The sequence below is a fragment of the Chiroxiphia lanceolata genome, chromosome 3 (genome assembly GCF_009829145.1).
Source record: "Chiroxiphia lanceolata isolate bChiLan1 chromosome 3, bChiLan1.pri, whole genome shotgun sequence".
Lineage (NCBI taxonomy): Eukaryota > Metazoa > Chordata > Aves > Passeriformes > Pipridae > Chiroxiphia > Chiroxiphia lanceolata.
The window spans coordinates 71,812,814-71,832,388 of NC_045639.1; the positions used below are offsets into that span (position 1 = coordinate 71,812,814).

At 36.7% G+C, this 19,575-nt stretch overlaps 1 protein-coding gene across 5 annotated transcripts in view; it reads left to right on the forward strand.

The window, feature by feature from the left end:
• Nucleotides 1–19,575, forward strand: part of ATG5 (autophagy related 5) — a 72,131-nt gene that overhangs the window by 40,991 nt on the left and 11,565 nt on the right. For 3 of the 5 annotated variants that reach the window (XM_032682879.1, XM_032682882.1, XM_032682880.1), the window contains exon 7: nucleotides 4,219–4,336. In XM_032682879.1, the coding sequence (XP_032538770.1) occupies nucleotides 4,219–4,336 (118 nt within the window). Of the gene's footprint in view, nucleotides 1–4,218; nucleotides 4,337–16,014; nucleotides 16,163–19,575 lie in introns of all 5 variants that reach the window. The other 2 variants (XR_004356027.1, XR_004356028.1) reach the window with 2 other exon arrangements.

Consider the following 19,575-nt stretch of genomic DNA (forward strand, 5'->3'; position numbering starts at 1 on the left):
TAATCATCTAGTTAGCATAATCCATACCCTGATTAGCATAACCTGTCCTCTTCATTAACATGTCCTGCCTCCAAGACTTTATATTGTGAAGCGTGTATTCAATAAATATTCCAGTTTCTACCCCCGACCTGGGATTGCATAGTTTTATTGACCACTTACATGTACTTTAGCTGGTTCAGCTGAAAATCACCCTTATGGAAGAGACAGAGTTTATTTAAAAAAACCCAAAACCAACCAACCAAAACAACAACAACAAAAACCAAGAACAGCTCTCACCCAGAAACATTACTTGTGCCTTCTTTACAGTTAAGTACTTGGTGATTCTGGTCCAATATTAAGCAAAAAGGAGTCAAAGGTACCCACCCAGAAACGCCAGCAGAAAAACAGCATTTCAGCACCAGTGGAAGAGCAGTATTTCAGATGGGGATTTGCAGTGTCTTGTTTTTGGACAGGCATGGTATTCTGATGGTTCTGTGACTACAGCAATTCGTCGTCTTTTCAGCTAGTCGCTTTTACGTTGTGCATTGAGATTTTTAATTGAAAACATTTCTACAAAGTAGAAGGCATCTTCTAAAAGTATGAAAATATGTTTTTGAGCAAATATTTAATAAAAATTTATTTTCAAGGAGTAGTTAATTGTCCTGTTTTTTCTTTTTTTTTTAATGAAATAACTTGCATCATTATGCAAACTTTTATTATTACTTCTAAAGCTTCTTGGTTGAGTTTAAATTGGTTTAAACAAAATGGTTCTATGAAATTAAGAGGGCTTTTTTTAGTGTAAAGTGGTTCATTACAAAATGGCACAGACTATGAACTTGACAAGTTACTGAAAATATGATGGAGTATGTAGGGAAGTCTCAAGTTTTATAGTTTTAGGCTGCCAGCTTATGCACATGTGGGAATTGTAAGAAATTATTTTTTTACTTTGTGTGTTCAATATGTATGTTGACTTTTATTCGTTTGAATACTGAATAGCAGCTGAGTGTTTAGGCAGAAAATGCAAATCCCTTCCTCTAGATGAAAATACTGGTAACTGTGATTTTTCCAGATTAAAACCTAGCTGTTCATGAGTTATGTTTTTCATTTTAAGATGCATCCTGTATAAAATATCTGACTAATTAAATTGTGGATTTCATGCAGTGTTTGATGTTCTGTTGATTCTGAAAAGGACCAGACAGACTGACAACTTTTTTTTTTTCTTCCCCCTTCTCTTGTCAGGATGATGGGGGGAAAAAAAGTTACAATTGTTAGCACAGTATGTAACTGTGTAGCTTGTCTCTAATCCTGGGAGGCTTTACACTGCCTTAAAGGGTGTCTTAAAACTTGCCCTCACCTATATCTCTTGTCAATGCCGCTATACCTGAATAGGTAATTTTAGCCTGTTTTTTTCTCACTGTGGTGTAATTTGTTTTCACTGTCACTTTCCTATCACTGCTATGGTTTAAACTTGCTTAAAAAAAGAGTGAAGTTTTCATTTATTCTGCAAAGCATGTGATTTGTGGTGCTATGTAATAATGTAGAAAAATGAGAAATTGCAGTTAAGTCCAACTTTCTAGAAAATATGTTAATTTAGAGATGAATATTTGCTTTCATATAAATGTAATGATTTGGTACTAAATTGTGGATATGATCAGTGTAAAATGCACTGCAGTTTTTGGGTCAGGTGATTGTCTTCATATACTCATATATTTGAAGCCATTTCCTTTGTAGATGTCAGCAGTTACTGATTAACTTTCACCTGTTGTGTCCTGCAAATGCGTCCACAATCTTTTGAACAGCTCACAGTTACATGGAGGCTAGATTGTAAAATAAAATCGTTTAAAAAGTGCTGTGTTCTGTTGAAGCTATGATAATTTTAGTTGGAAAAACTATGGATACTGTATGAATACATGCTTTAGGTCTGATGTAGATTATTTAAAAGCATTATCAGCAGTTATGCAGTGATGTCTTTGTGGGTTAGATTATAGGTAGTACTTTTTTGCATGATTGATTAAGCAAGTATTGTACAAAACACAACATTATGTAGGTAGTTATTCATGGTAGCTGTTCCTTCATGTGTTGTAGTAAATAGAATCAGACAGTTTGAGTTGGAAGGGACCTTTCAAAGGTCATCTAGTTAAATCCCCCTGCTGTGGTCAGGAACATCTTCCGTGTAACCAGGTTGCTCAAAACCGTATCCAGGCTGGCCAGGAACACTTCCAGGGATAGGAATACTAGAGTAGAAAGATGTAGTCCAGTTAGGCTTATATTCCTACACTTGAAAATGAGTGATGGTAAGATTTTTCTGCAATTTTTTATGCTCCTGTATGACTAAGCTACTTTGGAAAGTTATCCTATAAATATTGTGGATTGTAGGATGGGACTTTTCTTTTGACTCTTTTAATGCAGAAGACATCTGCTGCATGTGAGGGAAGAAGTGTAAGAATGCTGGGGTAATACTGTGTCTGTAGGATTAGATTTGTGAACCACAGTCTTTGTATAAACAACAGCTAGTTACTTTTATCATTTTAACATTGATGAAGACCAGTGATTTTTATTTACATTACCACATCTGTGTTGCTTAACACTTAAAATACAAAATTGAATTCATTTTCTGTAATGTTTCATGATCGCAGCTAAGGATATTGTTTTGCAGCAGTCAGCAACTATGTGGGAGACCTGAGAAAATACATCTTTGGCTTTTTTTGGCTTTTCCCTCATATTTTTTCACTCCCTATTATAACTAGGGAAAAAAACGATCATAATTTATTAATAAGAAATGAGAAAGTGCAGTACACACTTGGGAAATTTTTATCTTAAAAGTCTGATGACGATAACAACCTTTGCCTGCATACTTCTGGTGTTTATTTCCACTTCTGCTGCTTCAGATGATAGGCACTTGGGAGCTATGACTAGACTTCTGTGAATACCTCACTATTTTTAAAAATTAAACTTGATACCAAATTGTTTTGGCTATAACAATGTTTTAAGGGAGTTGCCTTTTTTTTGTTTGGTTGGTTTGGGGGTTTTTGTTTGTTTGTTTGATTTTTGATTTTGGGGGGGTTTTTTAGTGTTTGGGAAGTACATTTCTTCAGTATAATATGCTAGCCTTCACTTCTGAAGTGTGGATCTATCTGAGGTGGATCCTGCTTGGCTGTGTGCATGCCATCATTTTTTAAATCTTCAGACATTTCATTAGCACTGTTTGTATCCAGATTTTGCTACCCTGAGGACACAGAGAAGCATCATCCCAATTTTAAAAAGGGAAACAAGGACGACCCAGGGAACTACAGTGCCCAGCAAGATCATGGAGCAGATCCTTCTGGAAACTATGCTAAAGCATATGAGGAATAAGGCATTCAAGTTGTTTAGCCTGGAGAGGCCTCACAGCAGCCTTCTAGTACCTAAAGAGACCTATAAGAGAGCTGGAGAATGACTTTTTATGAGGACATGTGGTGACTGGACAAGGGGGAATGGCTTTAAACTGAAGGATCCGTAGGTGAAATCATTCTGAATTCCTTTGCGTATCTGCAGCAGAAGTGGGGCATATATGTACTATATGTATGACTAGTTCTTTAAGTAGGCAGGTTGTCTGTCAAAGCACAATACTTTTTTTCTTTTGTTTCTTAAATTGTACTGTTTCTTGCAGCTGAAATAGTTTGAAATTTTTGACATAAAATCTTCTGGAAAAAAGTTCACCTGTCTTGACGTCTTAAGGGTACTTGTTTGCCTTTGAAAGTGCCTAATGTTCTTCTAAAAGGAGGAAGATAGACTGTTGCAGAAGATATTGGATGTTTGTTACAGTATTGCTTTGGCTTGGCAAAACATAGATTTATGTTGAATTCCTAAGTTTGTGCTCACTGCTTGTTTTAATTAAATAAAGAATTTATTAAAATGTTTTGTTCACACAGATCATATTTCCATAACAGAAGGTTTGGTGGTTTTCTAATGTAAAAAAAAAATAATAATTAACACTTTTATATCCATGACATTGTCTATAAATCATCTTCACACTTTTTTCTGAGGTGACAGCTTACTTGCAATTGTTAGTAAACAAAAACTCCCCTGCATTTCGTGATAGGAATGAAATGCAAGGGGGGGGCGGAATGGGGAAATTCCAGATGTTTATTTTCCTGCAGTCTTTCATTCTGTCCTATCTTCTACCTGTCTCAAATGGTAATACTGCATATTTGCACGGTCCTTAAATTGTTGTTTTTGTTAATTTCGTTATTAAAACAGGCAACAACAGAGAGACCTTTTATACAGAAGCTGTTTCGACCAATTGCTTCAGGAGGGCAGTTGCATACTTTGGGAGACCTGCTAAAAGATGTGTGTCCCAGTGCTGTCGCCCCTGAAGGTACTGCAGAAATAACTTTTGTCCAATAAGATATTTTTGTCTGTTGATTTATTGTTTCTTTTGGTGTGGTTTTATTTTTTAATGGGGGTATTTTGAAGGTAGAACTAATCCTCAGTACTAGAGTTTCAGATTTCACTTCTTCCTGGCTCTTTATTGTGCCCTGCATCACCTGCACTGTTTTGACTGAGTCCTTAGCCACTCCTGAAAAATTAATCTCTTGAAGTTTCATTTTAAAATTCATCTACTTCTTTGCCATCATGCTGTTTTTAATAAAAACACTCACATGTTATTTTCTGCACTTTAAAAAAAATTTCTTAAGCATCAGCAGAAGTTTTGCTACCTTTAATTTTATATTGCAAAAACTTTTCATATGTAAAACTCCGAAATTGATAGAAATTGAAGATATTTTCAGAATGCCTTTTTCCCTGTTGAAGTCCAACCTTTTAAAATGTACCAGAAAGAAATTGTTACAAGTATATAATACTGTATATGATTACTAAGTAGTATTGTGTGACAAGATAACAATTAGTTCATGTATCATTATATCATTTCATACAATAGGATTTGTTGATCAGCACTTATTCAGAAAACAAGTATTTCTGAATGTTATTTTAACCTCAAGGATTACAACTACTGGAACTCTGATACAATTTTTAGGTGGGACAAATGTAAAAGTAATGTACTCTGCAAATTAAGATCAAAGTTTTTTAATGTGAAAGGTTTTTCATCTGGTTCTTGCTATTGTCTTACAAGTACCTGTAAATTAGTAACTTCTTTTTTCCTTCAGTCAATAAATCACAGGTTTTTTTGAGAAATGTATGATAGTCTAGGGAAGATCTTGGCACAGAATTTACTGGTGTAGTATCAGTGTCTTTTGAGTGAAGCACTGAATTTGAAACCAGAGTAAAAATCTACAAGATTTTATTGCACACAGAAGTCGTGTAATTCAAAATCAAACAGTTGTCATGGATTTCTCTAAGTATCCCAATCTTAGAAAGTGACTGAAATCTCAAACTGTTTTTACCCTGTTTAATACTTGTTAACACATGGGAATAATTTCCAAAAATAACAAGTTAAGAAAAATATGAAATGTTGTTAACCATGTGTCCATTTTTCATAAAGCTACTATAAATTTTGGAGCTTTGTTTTAGGTAGTGCTTTTAGCTAACTGTCCAAAAGGTAAAGGAAGATACAAATAGATACTTGAATATTAGCACAATCAAGTTTAACCATCTTCAAGTACCTAACTGTCAGTGTCCTAGAGACAGTAATGAAAAGGTACAGAGTGAGTTTAAAAGAAAATGAATGAGAAGGATGGATGCATTTTAACCATTTTAACTTGGAAAGCAGTAAAAAGAACAAATTAAATGAAAGAAACTCAAAAAGCATTTATACAAAAGTTATTCCAGTATATAGTGGATGATAATTTTTACAAAAAGGATTTGCCAAAGCTGCTGGTGTCAAATGTGCTAGGTACTGCCTTTATTAAAAGTCTGAATGTAATGCAATTCTATCTGAGTAGCAGTGATTGTGCTTCCCATCAGCAGGCCTTCTCTTCAGAAGTTGACAAAACTGCCAACCTTTAATAGCAGAACAGAAATATGCTGTGCTAATTGCTTGTTTCATCTTTGTTAAAGACTAGAAAAGCTTAGAAGGAGCAATTAGAAATTTGGCGGGTTTCCTTGTATGGGAATATGCTTGTCTGTTCCTGTATGCATCTGCCCAGTTTCTACTGAGAAACTTACAAACTTAAGAATTTAATAAATTTGATCCCTCACATGGGTGTGAGCTATCTAGAATTTCACAGATTTTCTCCTGTAATACAGCTTTGTATTGTAGCGTTGTTCGGTTGTTCCTCTTGTACTCTGAGTGTTCTCCTCTTCTGGTATGTAACAGAAGGAAATCTAGCTGAGCTAAATACAGAAAATAATATGGACCCTTGAGGAGTTATGGGGGTAGACTGACACGGAGAAGCAGCAGACCGGTGGAGCAAACTGACTGAACAAGTAATTTGAAAGAAAATGACAGATCTGGGAGTCATTAAATGTGGTGGGGAGAGCGACTATAAACAATGTGACAGGATGAAAGAGATTGGGGCAAAAGCCAAAACCTGATGTAATAAATGCAAACACCTGGACAGAGTAAGTGGGATAGGAGATGATAAAAGGATGAGGGAGAAACAGAAACAATGCTTGTGGAACATACATAGATTGTGCAAGGCATCTGTGAAAGAACAGGGAGTAGAAATCCTGCTGGACAAGTGATTTGGAGAAGGGATTTGGAGGAACGAGTTGAATCAGAAGTTAAAAAGAAAGACCGTTTGCGCTGGCAGAACAACAAACTGCAGGTGAATGGGTGGTCAGGTGGAGCTGGAGATGGTAAGATAAAGGACTGAGGAAAACCTGTTCAGGGTTTCTGTATTCCTGTACCCAGACAGGAATACAAAGTAGAAAATTAGGCATGGTAACATGGAAAAAACCAAACAAACATGGAAAGCAAAAAGAGAAGCAGAACTAGAACAAAATGATGGGGATGATGTGGAGAGGTTCAGACATAGTGGAAAGTGACCTGAAAAGAGATGTCCACGACAGCAGTGATTCTTACTGCTGAAGACCATGCACACAAAGACAGTGCAAAGAGCTGTGAAGGGCAGTGCTGGTTTAGTCTTGACTGCTTGAATTCATCATACTCTGTTCACTGATTATTCAGTTTAGCCAATAAGTGAATTTGATTATTCTCTTGCTTGGCTTAATCCACTCGTTCATTATTCAGGTGTAATATGTACCATATTAAGTGTTCATGCTCTAATATAGCTTTGAGCTTTTAAAAAACCAACTAACCCACCAGACTACATAGTGCCACTTTTGAGTTTTGCCTGTAGAAACATTAGCAGCCATAATGAGGGCGTTCTTCTCCCTTTTCCAGCAAGTAAACTAAACTGGGACTACTGAACGACAGCATGTCTGTGCTACTTAAGTCTCCATTCAATAAACTCATTTTCTCTCTGATGCTGAATCGCAGAGTTTAACAGCCTTCATCTGTCAATAGATGTTCCATCAGTTCAAAATACAGAGGAGATATGGCTGTAGGAGGGTTTAATTTGCAAGCACTTTTTCAAACCTAAGATAGTATGCATAAATGTTTTCTTTCTAAAGTAGTTGTCTCCATTTGAAGTTGAATACTTGAAATTTAGAAGGTGTTAGAGCTATAGACTTCCTGGACAATCTTAATTTCTTTACACATGCACACTGATCATTATTCAGCTTATAATCACTCTCTACCTCTCATCTCCCTTTGTCTTCTGTGAGACTTTTGTCTTCCTGTCCAGGCTGGACATGTTTTAATGTCAGGTCTGTGTAGTAAAAAATCACAGTCCTGATTCTTGAAAGGATGAATGGAGAATAAATGTGCTTCAGGAAGTATTGTAATTTTGGCAACTGAATACTGCACCTTTGGGAATTGAATTCAGTTCTTTTTGCCCCGGGGAATTCATTCATATATGATATTAGGGAAGCTGAGTGTTGCAAAATCACCCATTTCATAGAGCAGCATCAGAAAAATCCAGTGATGAACATGAGTGTTCTGTCCCAGCCTCTAAAAAAATTAATACTTCTCAATATAATATCTCTTTGACTTCAATGTGTGATCTATGATAATACAGTCTCTTTCTACAGAAAACTTGTTAAAATGGCTTCAGAAAGAAAAATAGTTTGTGTTCAGACATTAAAAATAGCCCTCTTGGGACCTTTTTTGCTATCTTCTGATTTTTGTTCTTGTAAACTTCCATGTTTTATCTTTATCTTCACTTTATTCTGACCAAGACATTAAAATACTGTAACAAAACAGAATACATTATGAAAGGTATATTAGAAAATTATGGAAAACTTTTTCACATCTGGATTTTCAGACTTCATTCAGTGTTATCAAAATTTAGATCTACTCAATTTTTCTGAACAAAGGGGAAGAAAAGTAGTCTCTTATCAAAGATATGCTTAAAAGTATAATAGGTACTGGAAAAGCAAGTTGTTTTCTGTCTTTCTACTCTTCAAAGTAATTTAGTTTTTTCAAACTGTTTATAACCTTCCTCTTTAATGAATTAAATAATGATGACATCAGCTGCATCTTTTTGTCAGTGCAATGCAGTCAGTATGAGCTTCTTTCTTTCTGTTTTTCTCCATCTGTTGAATTATTTTTTTTCCTTTTTCCTCTACGGTTTTCTCTTTTCCGATGACTTTTCATTCAACTGGAAGCTTCATGGTAATTGCGGTGGTCGCTTGTCTATGGTGACATCCGTAACTGAGCTTTGTGCTGTGGGAACACAGAGGATATATGGTTTTCAGACTCAGCATTTGTAGCCATATATGTAAGCTGTTCCTGCTGCTAGATTCTTAAGGACCACCACAAGAAGAGGGAGGAAAGGGTTTCAAGAACCACCCACAGTGTCTATATGCCTTTGCTTTAGGAAACATGGATATAATTAAGTCTCCCTTTTAGCTGTGCTGAGAAAAATATTTCAATGAAAAAAATGTATTTATATATATGTGGATTGAATATATGCATTGATTACCAACTGTTGAAAACACGGTGTGAAGAACATTTTCAGAAGGAGAACAGGTGGAATAGTGACACTAAAAGATTGATCGTGAAAATGGTCTTTGTAAAATACTGTGTCAATGTTATTTTGGACTGTTACAGACTGTGGGTAACTGTTTAGAATACTGTATTTTATTTAAATTGGCTTATGAAACTATTTATTCAAGGCTTTTATTGTTTGTTGAAGTGCTGTAAAAAATAAAAACTTGAGCTTCCCCTACTTCCCTGTCTCTCCCCAAACTGATCCTTTATTCGGTTATATATATTTTTTTTCTTGTTAACTCATGCTGTACAGTGTTCACCATTCTGGGTTGCTAAATAGTTTCATCTTCTTAAGCTGTTAATCAGAGCAAAATTGATGGATAGAAGTTTAAGGCTTTTTGTCATGGGCATTGTTATACCAAAGGAAAGAGCGGCTTCTACATAGAGTAGACTGGAAGGAGTGTTAGCTTTATCTTCTCTTGTCCTTAATCACTGCAGTGGAGTTGGAGCAGAGAGTATAGCAGTTTGGAACCCAGTTGTCAAAATGTGTATCAAGCATTTTATATATTAGTAGTAATGCTCAGAAAGTGTGAAGAAAAGCAGTACTTGGAATAGAACAAGCACTGAGAGGCCAGTATAGTTCTTACAACTTTTGGCAGTTAGATTAATTAACTGTAAAGGATACCCTGTTTTTTCTAAAGCAGCAAGGAGAACGTGTCTACCTTTGTTAGTAGCAAACACAGGATCAGAGAAATGGCTTGGGTTGGAAGGGACCTTAGAGATCATCTAGTTCAACCTCCCTGTGTTGGGCAGCGACACCTTCCATTAGACCAGGTTGTTCAAGGCCCCATCCAACCTGGCTTTGAACATTTCCAGGAATGGGGCATCCACAGCTTCTCTGGGCAACCTGTGCCACTGTCTCACCACCTACTGAGTAAAGAATTTACTCCTAATATTGGATCTAAACCTGCCCTCTTTCAGTTTAAAGTGACTCCCCTTTGTCCTATCACTTGACATGCCCTTGTATAAAGCCCCTCTTCAGCTCTCCTGTAGGCCTACTTTAGGTACTGGAAACATCTTTAAGAATAATACAATGTTCAGAGAACCTTCAGAGAAGATGCTGGTTTTTTCACCTTACAGTACTACTACTGCAGTACTGTACAGTACTTCCCCCTGGAAGACTAGGTTACAGCTGATCTAATATAACACTCTATAATTTTCTGTCTAAATGAGTATTTAGACAGCAAATGTGTTAAATTAGATGTTTTCTCACTAGCTGAATAGTGTTTCTTTGGTACCTGTGGTACCAAATGGTACCTATTTAGCTGCTTCACAGGCGACACTTGCGATTATGTGCCAACACAAATAGTAAGACCAGGTCATCACAGAAAGGATATCACCTTGCATTTAATATTGATACATTGCTTCAGTTTTTTTCTTTGTTCTTATCCTCCTGTGTTGACATGAAGTTTGGGAAGCAGTGAAGTCCTTCTTGTCATGTTCAGTAAATACTAAAATAATTTTCAAACACATACTAATCTAGTAATCACTGCCTCTATATTGTAGCCTGCTGTAATCAATCTTTAAGGCATGTTATTTTTTTGTTTTAGTTATTGCATTAATAAATTGTATTTTATCAGTTACACAGCAGTTCATAAATTAAAGACCCCTCAGCCCAAAATATTACTATAGGTAAACCTATGTTGTACATTAGTACATTTTTTATTTACTGTATTTCCATAATTATTGTTTACTTCAGTTCGTCTAAAGGCTGCGTACAATTGAAATGAAATTTGGCAGTTCTGTGGTTGTATAGATATACTTAGCTTGCTATTCATGGGCTATTATTCCTGACCTAGAGTTGCAGGAAACTCTTACTGGAAGATGTGCAATTTCATTTCAGTTTTCAGTCTTTTAAGGTAAAACTTTTCAAGTTCTGTATTTTGAACATAGTAAACTCTGTTTACTTCTCAGATGTGATGATATTCTGTTGAAGGTGTGGGAGAGTGCTGTGTGCTTGTTTTTTATACTTGCTTTTCCCTAGTTGTTCATACTTAAATCCATGGCAAGGTGGTAATTTAGGTTCTGGGCAATGTTCCATTATTTCTGATCCTGATCACAGTATTAGGGAAGAGGGGCACTTATTTTTTAGTTCTCTTTTCAACTTGTGTTGACCCATCTTGTTTTCTTTCACGTCAGTGTCTGTTTTCCTGCTCATGTTCGTTCCACATGTATTCTAGGAATAGATAACTCTTACTGTCCCTTGTCACTCTTTTAGTATTTGCTTTTACATCCTTTAAAATTGGCTATTCTCCTTGTTTGACTGAGCTCACCCTAATTTATATAACTAATTTTGTAGTTTTTCAGACCTTAGCTGATTTCCTAACAGGAATAGATCTACTTCTTCAGGAAAGTAATGAGTCGTTGTCATTTCTGCTTTAGTTTTTTTCTTCTTGTTTTCCACCTTTTTGTCCTGTGGTGTTCTATTATCTATACTTCTACTCCAGTTTCCTTGAGTTTTCCAACATTGTTTTGTACCACTGGATATGAAAATCTAAAATATGTCAACACCTAGGGATTTTCCATTTCTCAATTTCTCTTGGTATTCACTTGTCCTCCAAGATGCCCAGTGTCCTGGTTACTCAGGGAAGTCCAGAATAAAATTGTCCAGTGTCCCCCTTTTCATTCACCGTTTTACACTCTTGAAATTGTACAAAGATCCTTTCCAGCCAACAGTCCAAAGTCCTGTAGTTTTACTTCTCATAGACTGTGCATCATGTAGTTTTGAATCTAAGCTCATGACAGATGTCTTTTTTTATTTTAATATGAAACACCCATTCATGGGGACTCCAGGGTTAGAGTCAGATTATTCTGATTATTCATGCTACAGCTTGTCAACTCATTGTCTGATCTTTTTTCCTATGCTTGTGGATGCCACTTGCACAGACAAAAGTTGGTTCTTTAATTGGACAGTTCTTGTGTGGTAAAGTGGAATTGTCTGCAGTAGTTCCATTTCCAGAAAATTAGGCAGTCGTTTAAATAACTTCAGAGCTATTGCTATTTGTGGGAAGATTTAGTGGATTATGCAGGAATAGGCTAAGATGAAGCTTGATCTTGCCCGTGGTTTCTTAGACTGCATAGTTATAGTTTCTATGCAGGTAAGGAAGAAAAGATATTAAGACTATGTTGTTGCCTGTAAGTATAGCATAAGGCTACATACCTGATATTGCAGAACATGTTAATTATGGGTATTCTTCCCAAAACTGCCAAATAATAAAATTATCTGTGCCTGAAGGAGATAGCACCTATTTTCCCCTACTGTCTTACTGAAATTTGGTAGATTAGGCCACCTGCTTATGGCAAGACTGTCATTTATGGCAGATAATAAAATCGTTATCTATCTGTTGCTTTAGGGAAGTCGTGCTGCATTTCCTCATGGTTTTCTGCATTTGATGATAGTGTTCCTGTTGCCAATTAAGGGGCCTTTGTTTCCAGAAGTAACACCAGTTCCGAAGTTCAGGATTTCTCAAATTTGAAAAGAAAGAGTGAATAATTCCCAACAATTGAAAAAACAAAATGTTTAGTAGACATTTATGAAGTTCCTGTAAAAGAACATCCTGATATTGTAAACCGTTCATTTAGAAATAGTGACTCATTTTACTAGGAGAAGGGGAGAAATACAGTATGATCTTGTTTAACTACAGAGTAACAACTACAAGAGGAAACAGTGTTGAGTTCAACAGGATGCTTTTGAGATACAAAGGGTTAAAATTATAGAAAACAGAATTGTTCTGGGGGAGGGAAAGACCTCTTTCCTCTTCCACACCAGAAATGTAAGAAAGACATTGGGCATAATGCAAAGATAAAAACTGTATAGTGCAGAAGGAAGCAGTTTTCTTCCACTGCTATCATGTCTAAACAATTCTGGATACAATTTTAATTTGCTAGTGTTGTTGAAGTCTTCGCAAAACTTGTTTTGATTTTTGTCTCATGCTTCCTTGAAGACTCAAATGGTAAACATTTGGACATAATGACGCAAACAGTAGGCTATCAATCAATCCCAGTTTTCACAGCATTGTTGTTCATTCAGAAAAGCTGTGTGAACTGACCTCTTTCTACAGCAGTGTCATTAGTTCTTTCAGAAATAAAACAAGGATCAAAAAGACTTCCAGGATTTTTCTCTTAAGACTTGCTGTACTGAATGATTTTGTAAAATTAGGATCAACTGTTTTCAATTAGCTCTCAGCTTTTTTTAATGTATATTGTAAGAGAGACTACATATTAATTGTGTTTTGTTCTTCCTCAGTTTTCTAAGCACTGACTTCCAGTAAATTAGTCAAACAGAAAATTGAATTTAGATTAGATTTGCCATGTAGGCACCTAATTTTGATGCAAATGACAAATAGGGCAACAGAAAGAGGTAAATGTATGCAGTGTGAATGTCTTTGGATAGACATGAAATATGATAGGGCTTGCTCTGTGTGAGGTTAGAATTAACTTGATGTAGGGCTTACTGTGGGAACTGGAGCAGCACAGCACCATCCCAATCCTTGCTGCTCCCATGGTGAGCAAACTTAGGAAGCCTTTGCTCCCCATGTCTAGCTAGTAAGTTTGACTGCTTGTGCTCTCTGCTTTTCAGTGCTGTGGAGGTACAGTATTGAAATACTTTCCTAGGCCACCTAAATTTAGAAATAGACCAAGTCTTGGTCAGTTCAAGACAGTTTATTAGCCACACTTTCATCCTACATGGGTATGAGAGTATTGTGAAGGGTTAAAGGTCTTGTAGAGTGTAGGTGTACTAAAAGATGTTTAAAAGCTCACCAGTGATATGAATTCTAGTCTACTGTCTCCTCTACTGTGAGAGTCATCTTGCAGGCCACAACTGAACTTCAGACCACTACTTAAGCTATTCCACCCTTCGTGTGTCCTTGACTCAGTGGTGCTTTCCGCCTTGGAGGAGGTCATCATGTACGTCTCCTTTCTGGTATGAGTCATTATTTGTGCCTGTTATCCTTTCCTAACTAGGCCATCTGCTTGGGTTATCCTTCTGCATCTGACTTTCATCTGACTGACTGCTGACTTTGATTTCTTTTTTTTTTTTTTTTATACCCACAAACACCTGCTTGCCTCAGTTGCCTTTTTTTTTTTACGTTGGAGTAGAAAGGGGTCTTTTTCTGTGTTAAAATTGCATACCTTTTGATTTAGTAGTCCTTTTTCATCAAAAGGGGTGCAAGTCCAGAGGTTGGCTTGAGATTATAGAATTAATAGTCATTACTACAGAATTAATTACTATAGAATTCATTTGTCATGACCACATGGAAAAGTGGAAATAATCTGAGAGTTAATGACAATTAACAGCTGTGCTGTTTATATGGCTTCTTGTTAGCCATCTTGATTTCTAAACAAATTCTTTGCAAAGTCAGAGAGGGCTTCTGTGTGAGCAGAATGTTCTGGCTCGCTTGCTCTCGAAAGAAAAGAGAAAACATAATGGGGATCTGAGGCTGGTTGTGATCTTTCTGCTTAAAATTTCTCAGGAAACAGCAAACATAGCTTGGTTTTAAGGATTTCTCCAACATTGCCTCAGTGGCAAGGATTATCTATTTGTTAGCTTATGAGACTTTTACCCCTTTCCTAGTGGCAAATGGGGTGAAATTTAGTAGGTCCAAATGTCAGACTCTGCACCTAGGACAGAGTAATGCAGAGCACAGGTATAAACTGGGAGAGGAGCAGCTTGAGAGCAGCCCTGCAGAAAGGTGCCTGGGGGTGCTGGCTGGCAGCAGGCCTGGCAATGTGTCCTGGCAGCCACATCCTGGGGTACATCAAACACAGCACAGCCAGACAGTCAGAAGAGGTGATTATCTCACTGTATTCAGTATTGATGCGCCTCATCTGGAGTGCTCTGTGTAGTTCTGGACCCTGCAATTTAAGGATGTTAAGGTACTCAAGTGCGTCCAGAGGAGAGCAACAAAGCTGGTGACAGGGCTGGAAGGTGTGTGCTGTGAGGAGCAGCTGAGGACTGTGGGTCTGTCTTATTTGGAGAAAAGGAGACTGGGGAGTGACCTTATTGCTCTCTACAGCTTTGTGAGGAGGCAAGTACAACAGGAGGTACTGAACTCTTCCCCCTGGTATCCACTGATAGGACATCTGGGAGTGGCTCAAAGTTGCCCCAAGGAGGTTTAAACTGGACCTTAGGAAGTATTTCTTTACTGAGAAGATGATCAAACACTGGAACAGGTTTCCTAGAGGGTTGGTCAATTCCCAAGCCTGTCAGTGTTTGAGGCGTTTGTGCAATGCCCTTAATAACATGCTTTAACTTTTGGTCAGCCCTGGATTGCTCAGGCAGTTGGACAAGATTATTATTATAGGTCCCTTCCAATAGTTTGCAATAGTCTATTCTAGTCTAGTCTTTTCTCTTGTATCCAACAACTTTCCTAACATCACAAGAGTTATGTGCTTTTTCTTTGTAACTTAGAAGTGGTTTCTGGGAGTGCACAAGCATGCACATTCAAAAGGATAGACTGTAGGAAGAGGTACAGCAAATAGGGAAATAATCCTGTTTTCTTGAACAAGCCTTTGGAAATGTGTTCAGCTTCAGCTACATTTGTTCTGCCGGCCACCCAATAAGTTTTATTAGTATCAGACACCAGACTATTCTCTTTAAATTTTTCAAAAGGCCAATGAATTTATTCAGGCACAACAAAGTTTTTTTAAGTCTATCATTAGCTGTAGTAGTATGAAATAGAGAAAGTAATATCCTCCACAGAGCAAAATAGCTTTTTTGAAATTTAACTTACTCTGTTCGAAAATTGCAAACCAGCTCTTCTAAAATTCTCTGGAGAAGAGAGGTGGGTTTTTCATCCTAGAGTAGTCTTCTCTTCCTGGGAACATCAGCGTCCTACCAACAATTTCCTGATGGAATGCTATAGATCTGAAAATCTAGGCAGTTAAGAAAAGATTGTGGAAAATTACTGACAGAAACCCTGCTCAATTTCTAGTAATCTACCATGTATGTGAGTTCTAGAACTGTTGGGATTAAAGCATCTTGACAAAATATTTTGCTTGTGTTGAATTTTCAGTTTTAAAATGAGTATTTTTTGTTTTAGCAGGAGACCTCAGGTTCTTTATGCACTGTACACATGTTGCAATGTGTTCCCACAGAATTTATCACTTAGACAAAGGATAAGTGAAGAGAGACAAAAAGGAAGGAGAAGCCACAGAGGGGTGATGTGGCTTGTACCTGGTCACACTGAGGTCAGTAGCAGAGTTAAGAGTTGGATTTTTTTGAATCATGATCTAAATCAGTCTGTCTTACTACAAAGGGGCCACAGAGGTCATTCAGTGTAACTGACCCATCAAAAACTTCACAGAAAAGAAATGCAAAACAAACCTTTCTTCTAGTTTCATATATCCTTGTTGACAGCAACAAGCATGTCAGCAACAACTAAAGTACACAAAATAGACTTACAGGATATTTTTTATGGTTAGTTTCGTAGAAAATGTGACAATGCCTTTAGTGTTGTAATTGGTGGAAGAATAACTGGAGATTTGGGTCTACCAAAACTTTCAGGAGACATTAATAACCTTCTGAAGACCCACAATGTGAAGTTCTCAACCAGGACACTGCAGCACACAACCAGATTTGGATGTTTTGGTCTTAGTGTTTTTATTTACACTAGTAAACAGAAGAGGGCTAGAACATATGTGATTTGTGCTATATGACTATCAGCAGTTCTCTGGCATAATTTTGGTCACGGGCAATTAATAGTCTCCCAGAAAACTTGAGCAGTGTTCATGGATTAACAGTCTGGGGACTATTCTCAATATGCAGGAATGGAGAGGGAGATAGTTTGGCTGAATAGGCATGAGTTATTTTCTGGCACTTGCCCTGAGGTTCAGAGAGTGAGTTCTGATCCATTTTATGAGTTGCATCTATACCTTTAAACTAGGTATGTTTTGTGTGTCTTTGGTGGTTGACTGAGTAAAATCATTCCCATCTTCCTTGCACCTCTCTTGCAGTCTGGTTCTATTCTGCCTTGATGCATATAGGTATAACCTGATTTTTCCAGGAGATAAACCTCTTACAGGGCTGGAAATAACAACCTGCAAAACTAAAGGACCTACAGAAAACAATTAGGAGAAAAGTAGTAGTCTTACCAATAATGTATAGCAGAGTAATCCACTAATAATACTATGTACTATGTCCTACTCTCTTCTCTAAGGATTCAGCAACACTTGCTAATAGTAGTTGTACCCTGTTTGAATACCTCATTTTAATCAGAGATTTTGGTAACTTCACATTCAGTGGATAAACAGTGGATAACTTTATATCTTATTTTGCACCTGTAGCCATTTGGAGAATATTTGTAAGAAAACCGAGGTTAAACTTATGTCAAAGCCAAAGTCTTACGCAGTGGCTTGACATGGGCACAGAGATGCTACAGTTAGTGAAGATTTGAGGGCTCTTGTGCTCCTTGTCCTTTTTCCTGATGGTACCATCACCACATTTACAACAACAAAATGCAGTGGGTGTCTGCACTTTGGGAAACTTCCCTAGGTCTAGTGTCTTTGTGCAAGCTGTTACTGACAATTTAAGCCAAGAAACCAGATGTATGGACCAGATACACAAACAGATGCCATTCTGCCACTTGTGATGTTGGGCATCAGTATCCTCAGATGAAAGGGGGTTGCAAAGCAAGTTCTCTTTAATGAACTAATGCAGCCAAATTAGGTGTAACTCATTTCAGAGCCATGTACACACAGTGTTTTGTCCACATAGCTAATGATTTCTAGTAATATTGCTAACTAATTAATGATACTAACTTAGCAAACTTTGTTTGCAAATGCTGTATGTCTGTGTTCTTTTATGGATCTGGGTTTTTTACTATAAAATGGAAAAATATGTTCTGAACTCCAAGATAAAAATACTTAAGTAATGAGTCAAATTCTCATTAAAAATAGAGATTATATGATTATGAGTTTTGCAACTAACTCTCTTGATATTTTGGAATGGAAAAACTAAGATGAACTTCTGATGAAAATTCACTTCCAGTTTTAACTCTGACCAGGCAGCTGTTTTGGGGAGGGTTGGTTAGTTTGTTGGTTTGTTTTAAACTTCGCGTTCAGTGTAAAGAGCCCTGCAGGTATTCCTTTATTCCTTTAGCCACTCTTTCCTGAATTTTTCAATACTAAATTTTTTAATTTTACTGTGATAGAGATTTCTAGATACTTTAGTCTGATAGCTGTTCAAAAGAACTTAAAGTACATGTATAGAAAAAAAGATATTTCACGTGTGCAAACTCTACTGCCTGCTCATTACAGAATTTATTTTTCAATGAGTAAGGGCCCGGAAGAAGCTAATGTAAGTATTTTAGCAAGGGTTTGTATTTCTCTGATAAACAGCACTCCCCTTCTGTTTGTGATCACAGGATGAAAGCTCTCTAAGCTTGTATATGTACATTTTTACTGCTACATCATGTAGTGTGCTCTTAAGATTGAGATCTCATTCCCCAGGAAGCATTTCTGTCTAAGATTAATTGCCCTTTTAAAATCAGTGTTTGATGTATTCCTTTGGCTATATCCTGACTTGCTTTAACCCTCTTTGACCTGACCCCACTCACTATTACCGCCATGGCTGAAGCAGAAATCCTTCAGCTTGATGTATGCAGTACAGACTTGAGCCTGTGGTTTTTCACATCGATGGATTCAATTAGTTGAGTTTTTACTGATCAGCTTAGCAGAGGTCGAAGAATTTGTCAGACATGGAACAAAACTGTCCATAGTTTGGACATAATTAAATAGCTCATCTCCATTTTCACAGCAATTGTTTGCTTGTGAAGTTGTTTACTTTGTTAAATAACATAATAATATTCCTGGAAGCAGCATTTTTTAAAAGGAAAAACCCAGTTTATTTTACTCGAGTTAAATGGGAGAAGGCACAAAACATGAAATAAGAGCAATTAAGCTTTCAATCTGTATATGTTGCTTATCACTCTTCAGACAAATGTTTTTAAACTGTAATTATGTCCAAATGTCAACTTTTGAATTTGATTTATTAAACTGAGCAGATAAACTAACAATTAGCATTATGGCTTGAAAAAAGCGAATATGCTGCTCTCTTCTGTATTGACAGTGATTTTTCAGAAACAGTAATCCTTCTTTGCCTTGCTAGGAGTAGGTCATCATTTGGTTAGCTGAAAAGTTCTTTATAAGAGATGGACAGCTATTAGAATCACAGAATATTTGCAGGCATGATGTGAATTATAGTAACTTGAAAATGAAATAAACTAGAGGTTGAAAGTTCAAGAATGCCATTAAAACCCTCAAAAGTGTATGAATGTGCATATGCTTAGGGAATGTATAGTATGATTGCATAGAGAATTTATTTAATTGATTGGCATAATAGTATTTTGAAAACAATGACATTATAAAAGTTCTCATAAGCTATTAGCAGCAAGGTCTTTTACAGTAAATTGATTTACTTTAGGCCAAACTTCATAGACAAAAATATTTATCAAATGGGGGTTTTTTTTCTAGAACACCATTGATCACATTTAGCTTCCTAGCTGTATACAGAGATAGCCCTAATTTCTGAAGGTCAGCTCTACACAGTTTAGAGGGAAGGGCAACCTCAAATCTAATTAAGGGCATAGTGCATGAAAGGGTTA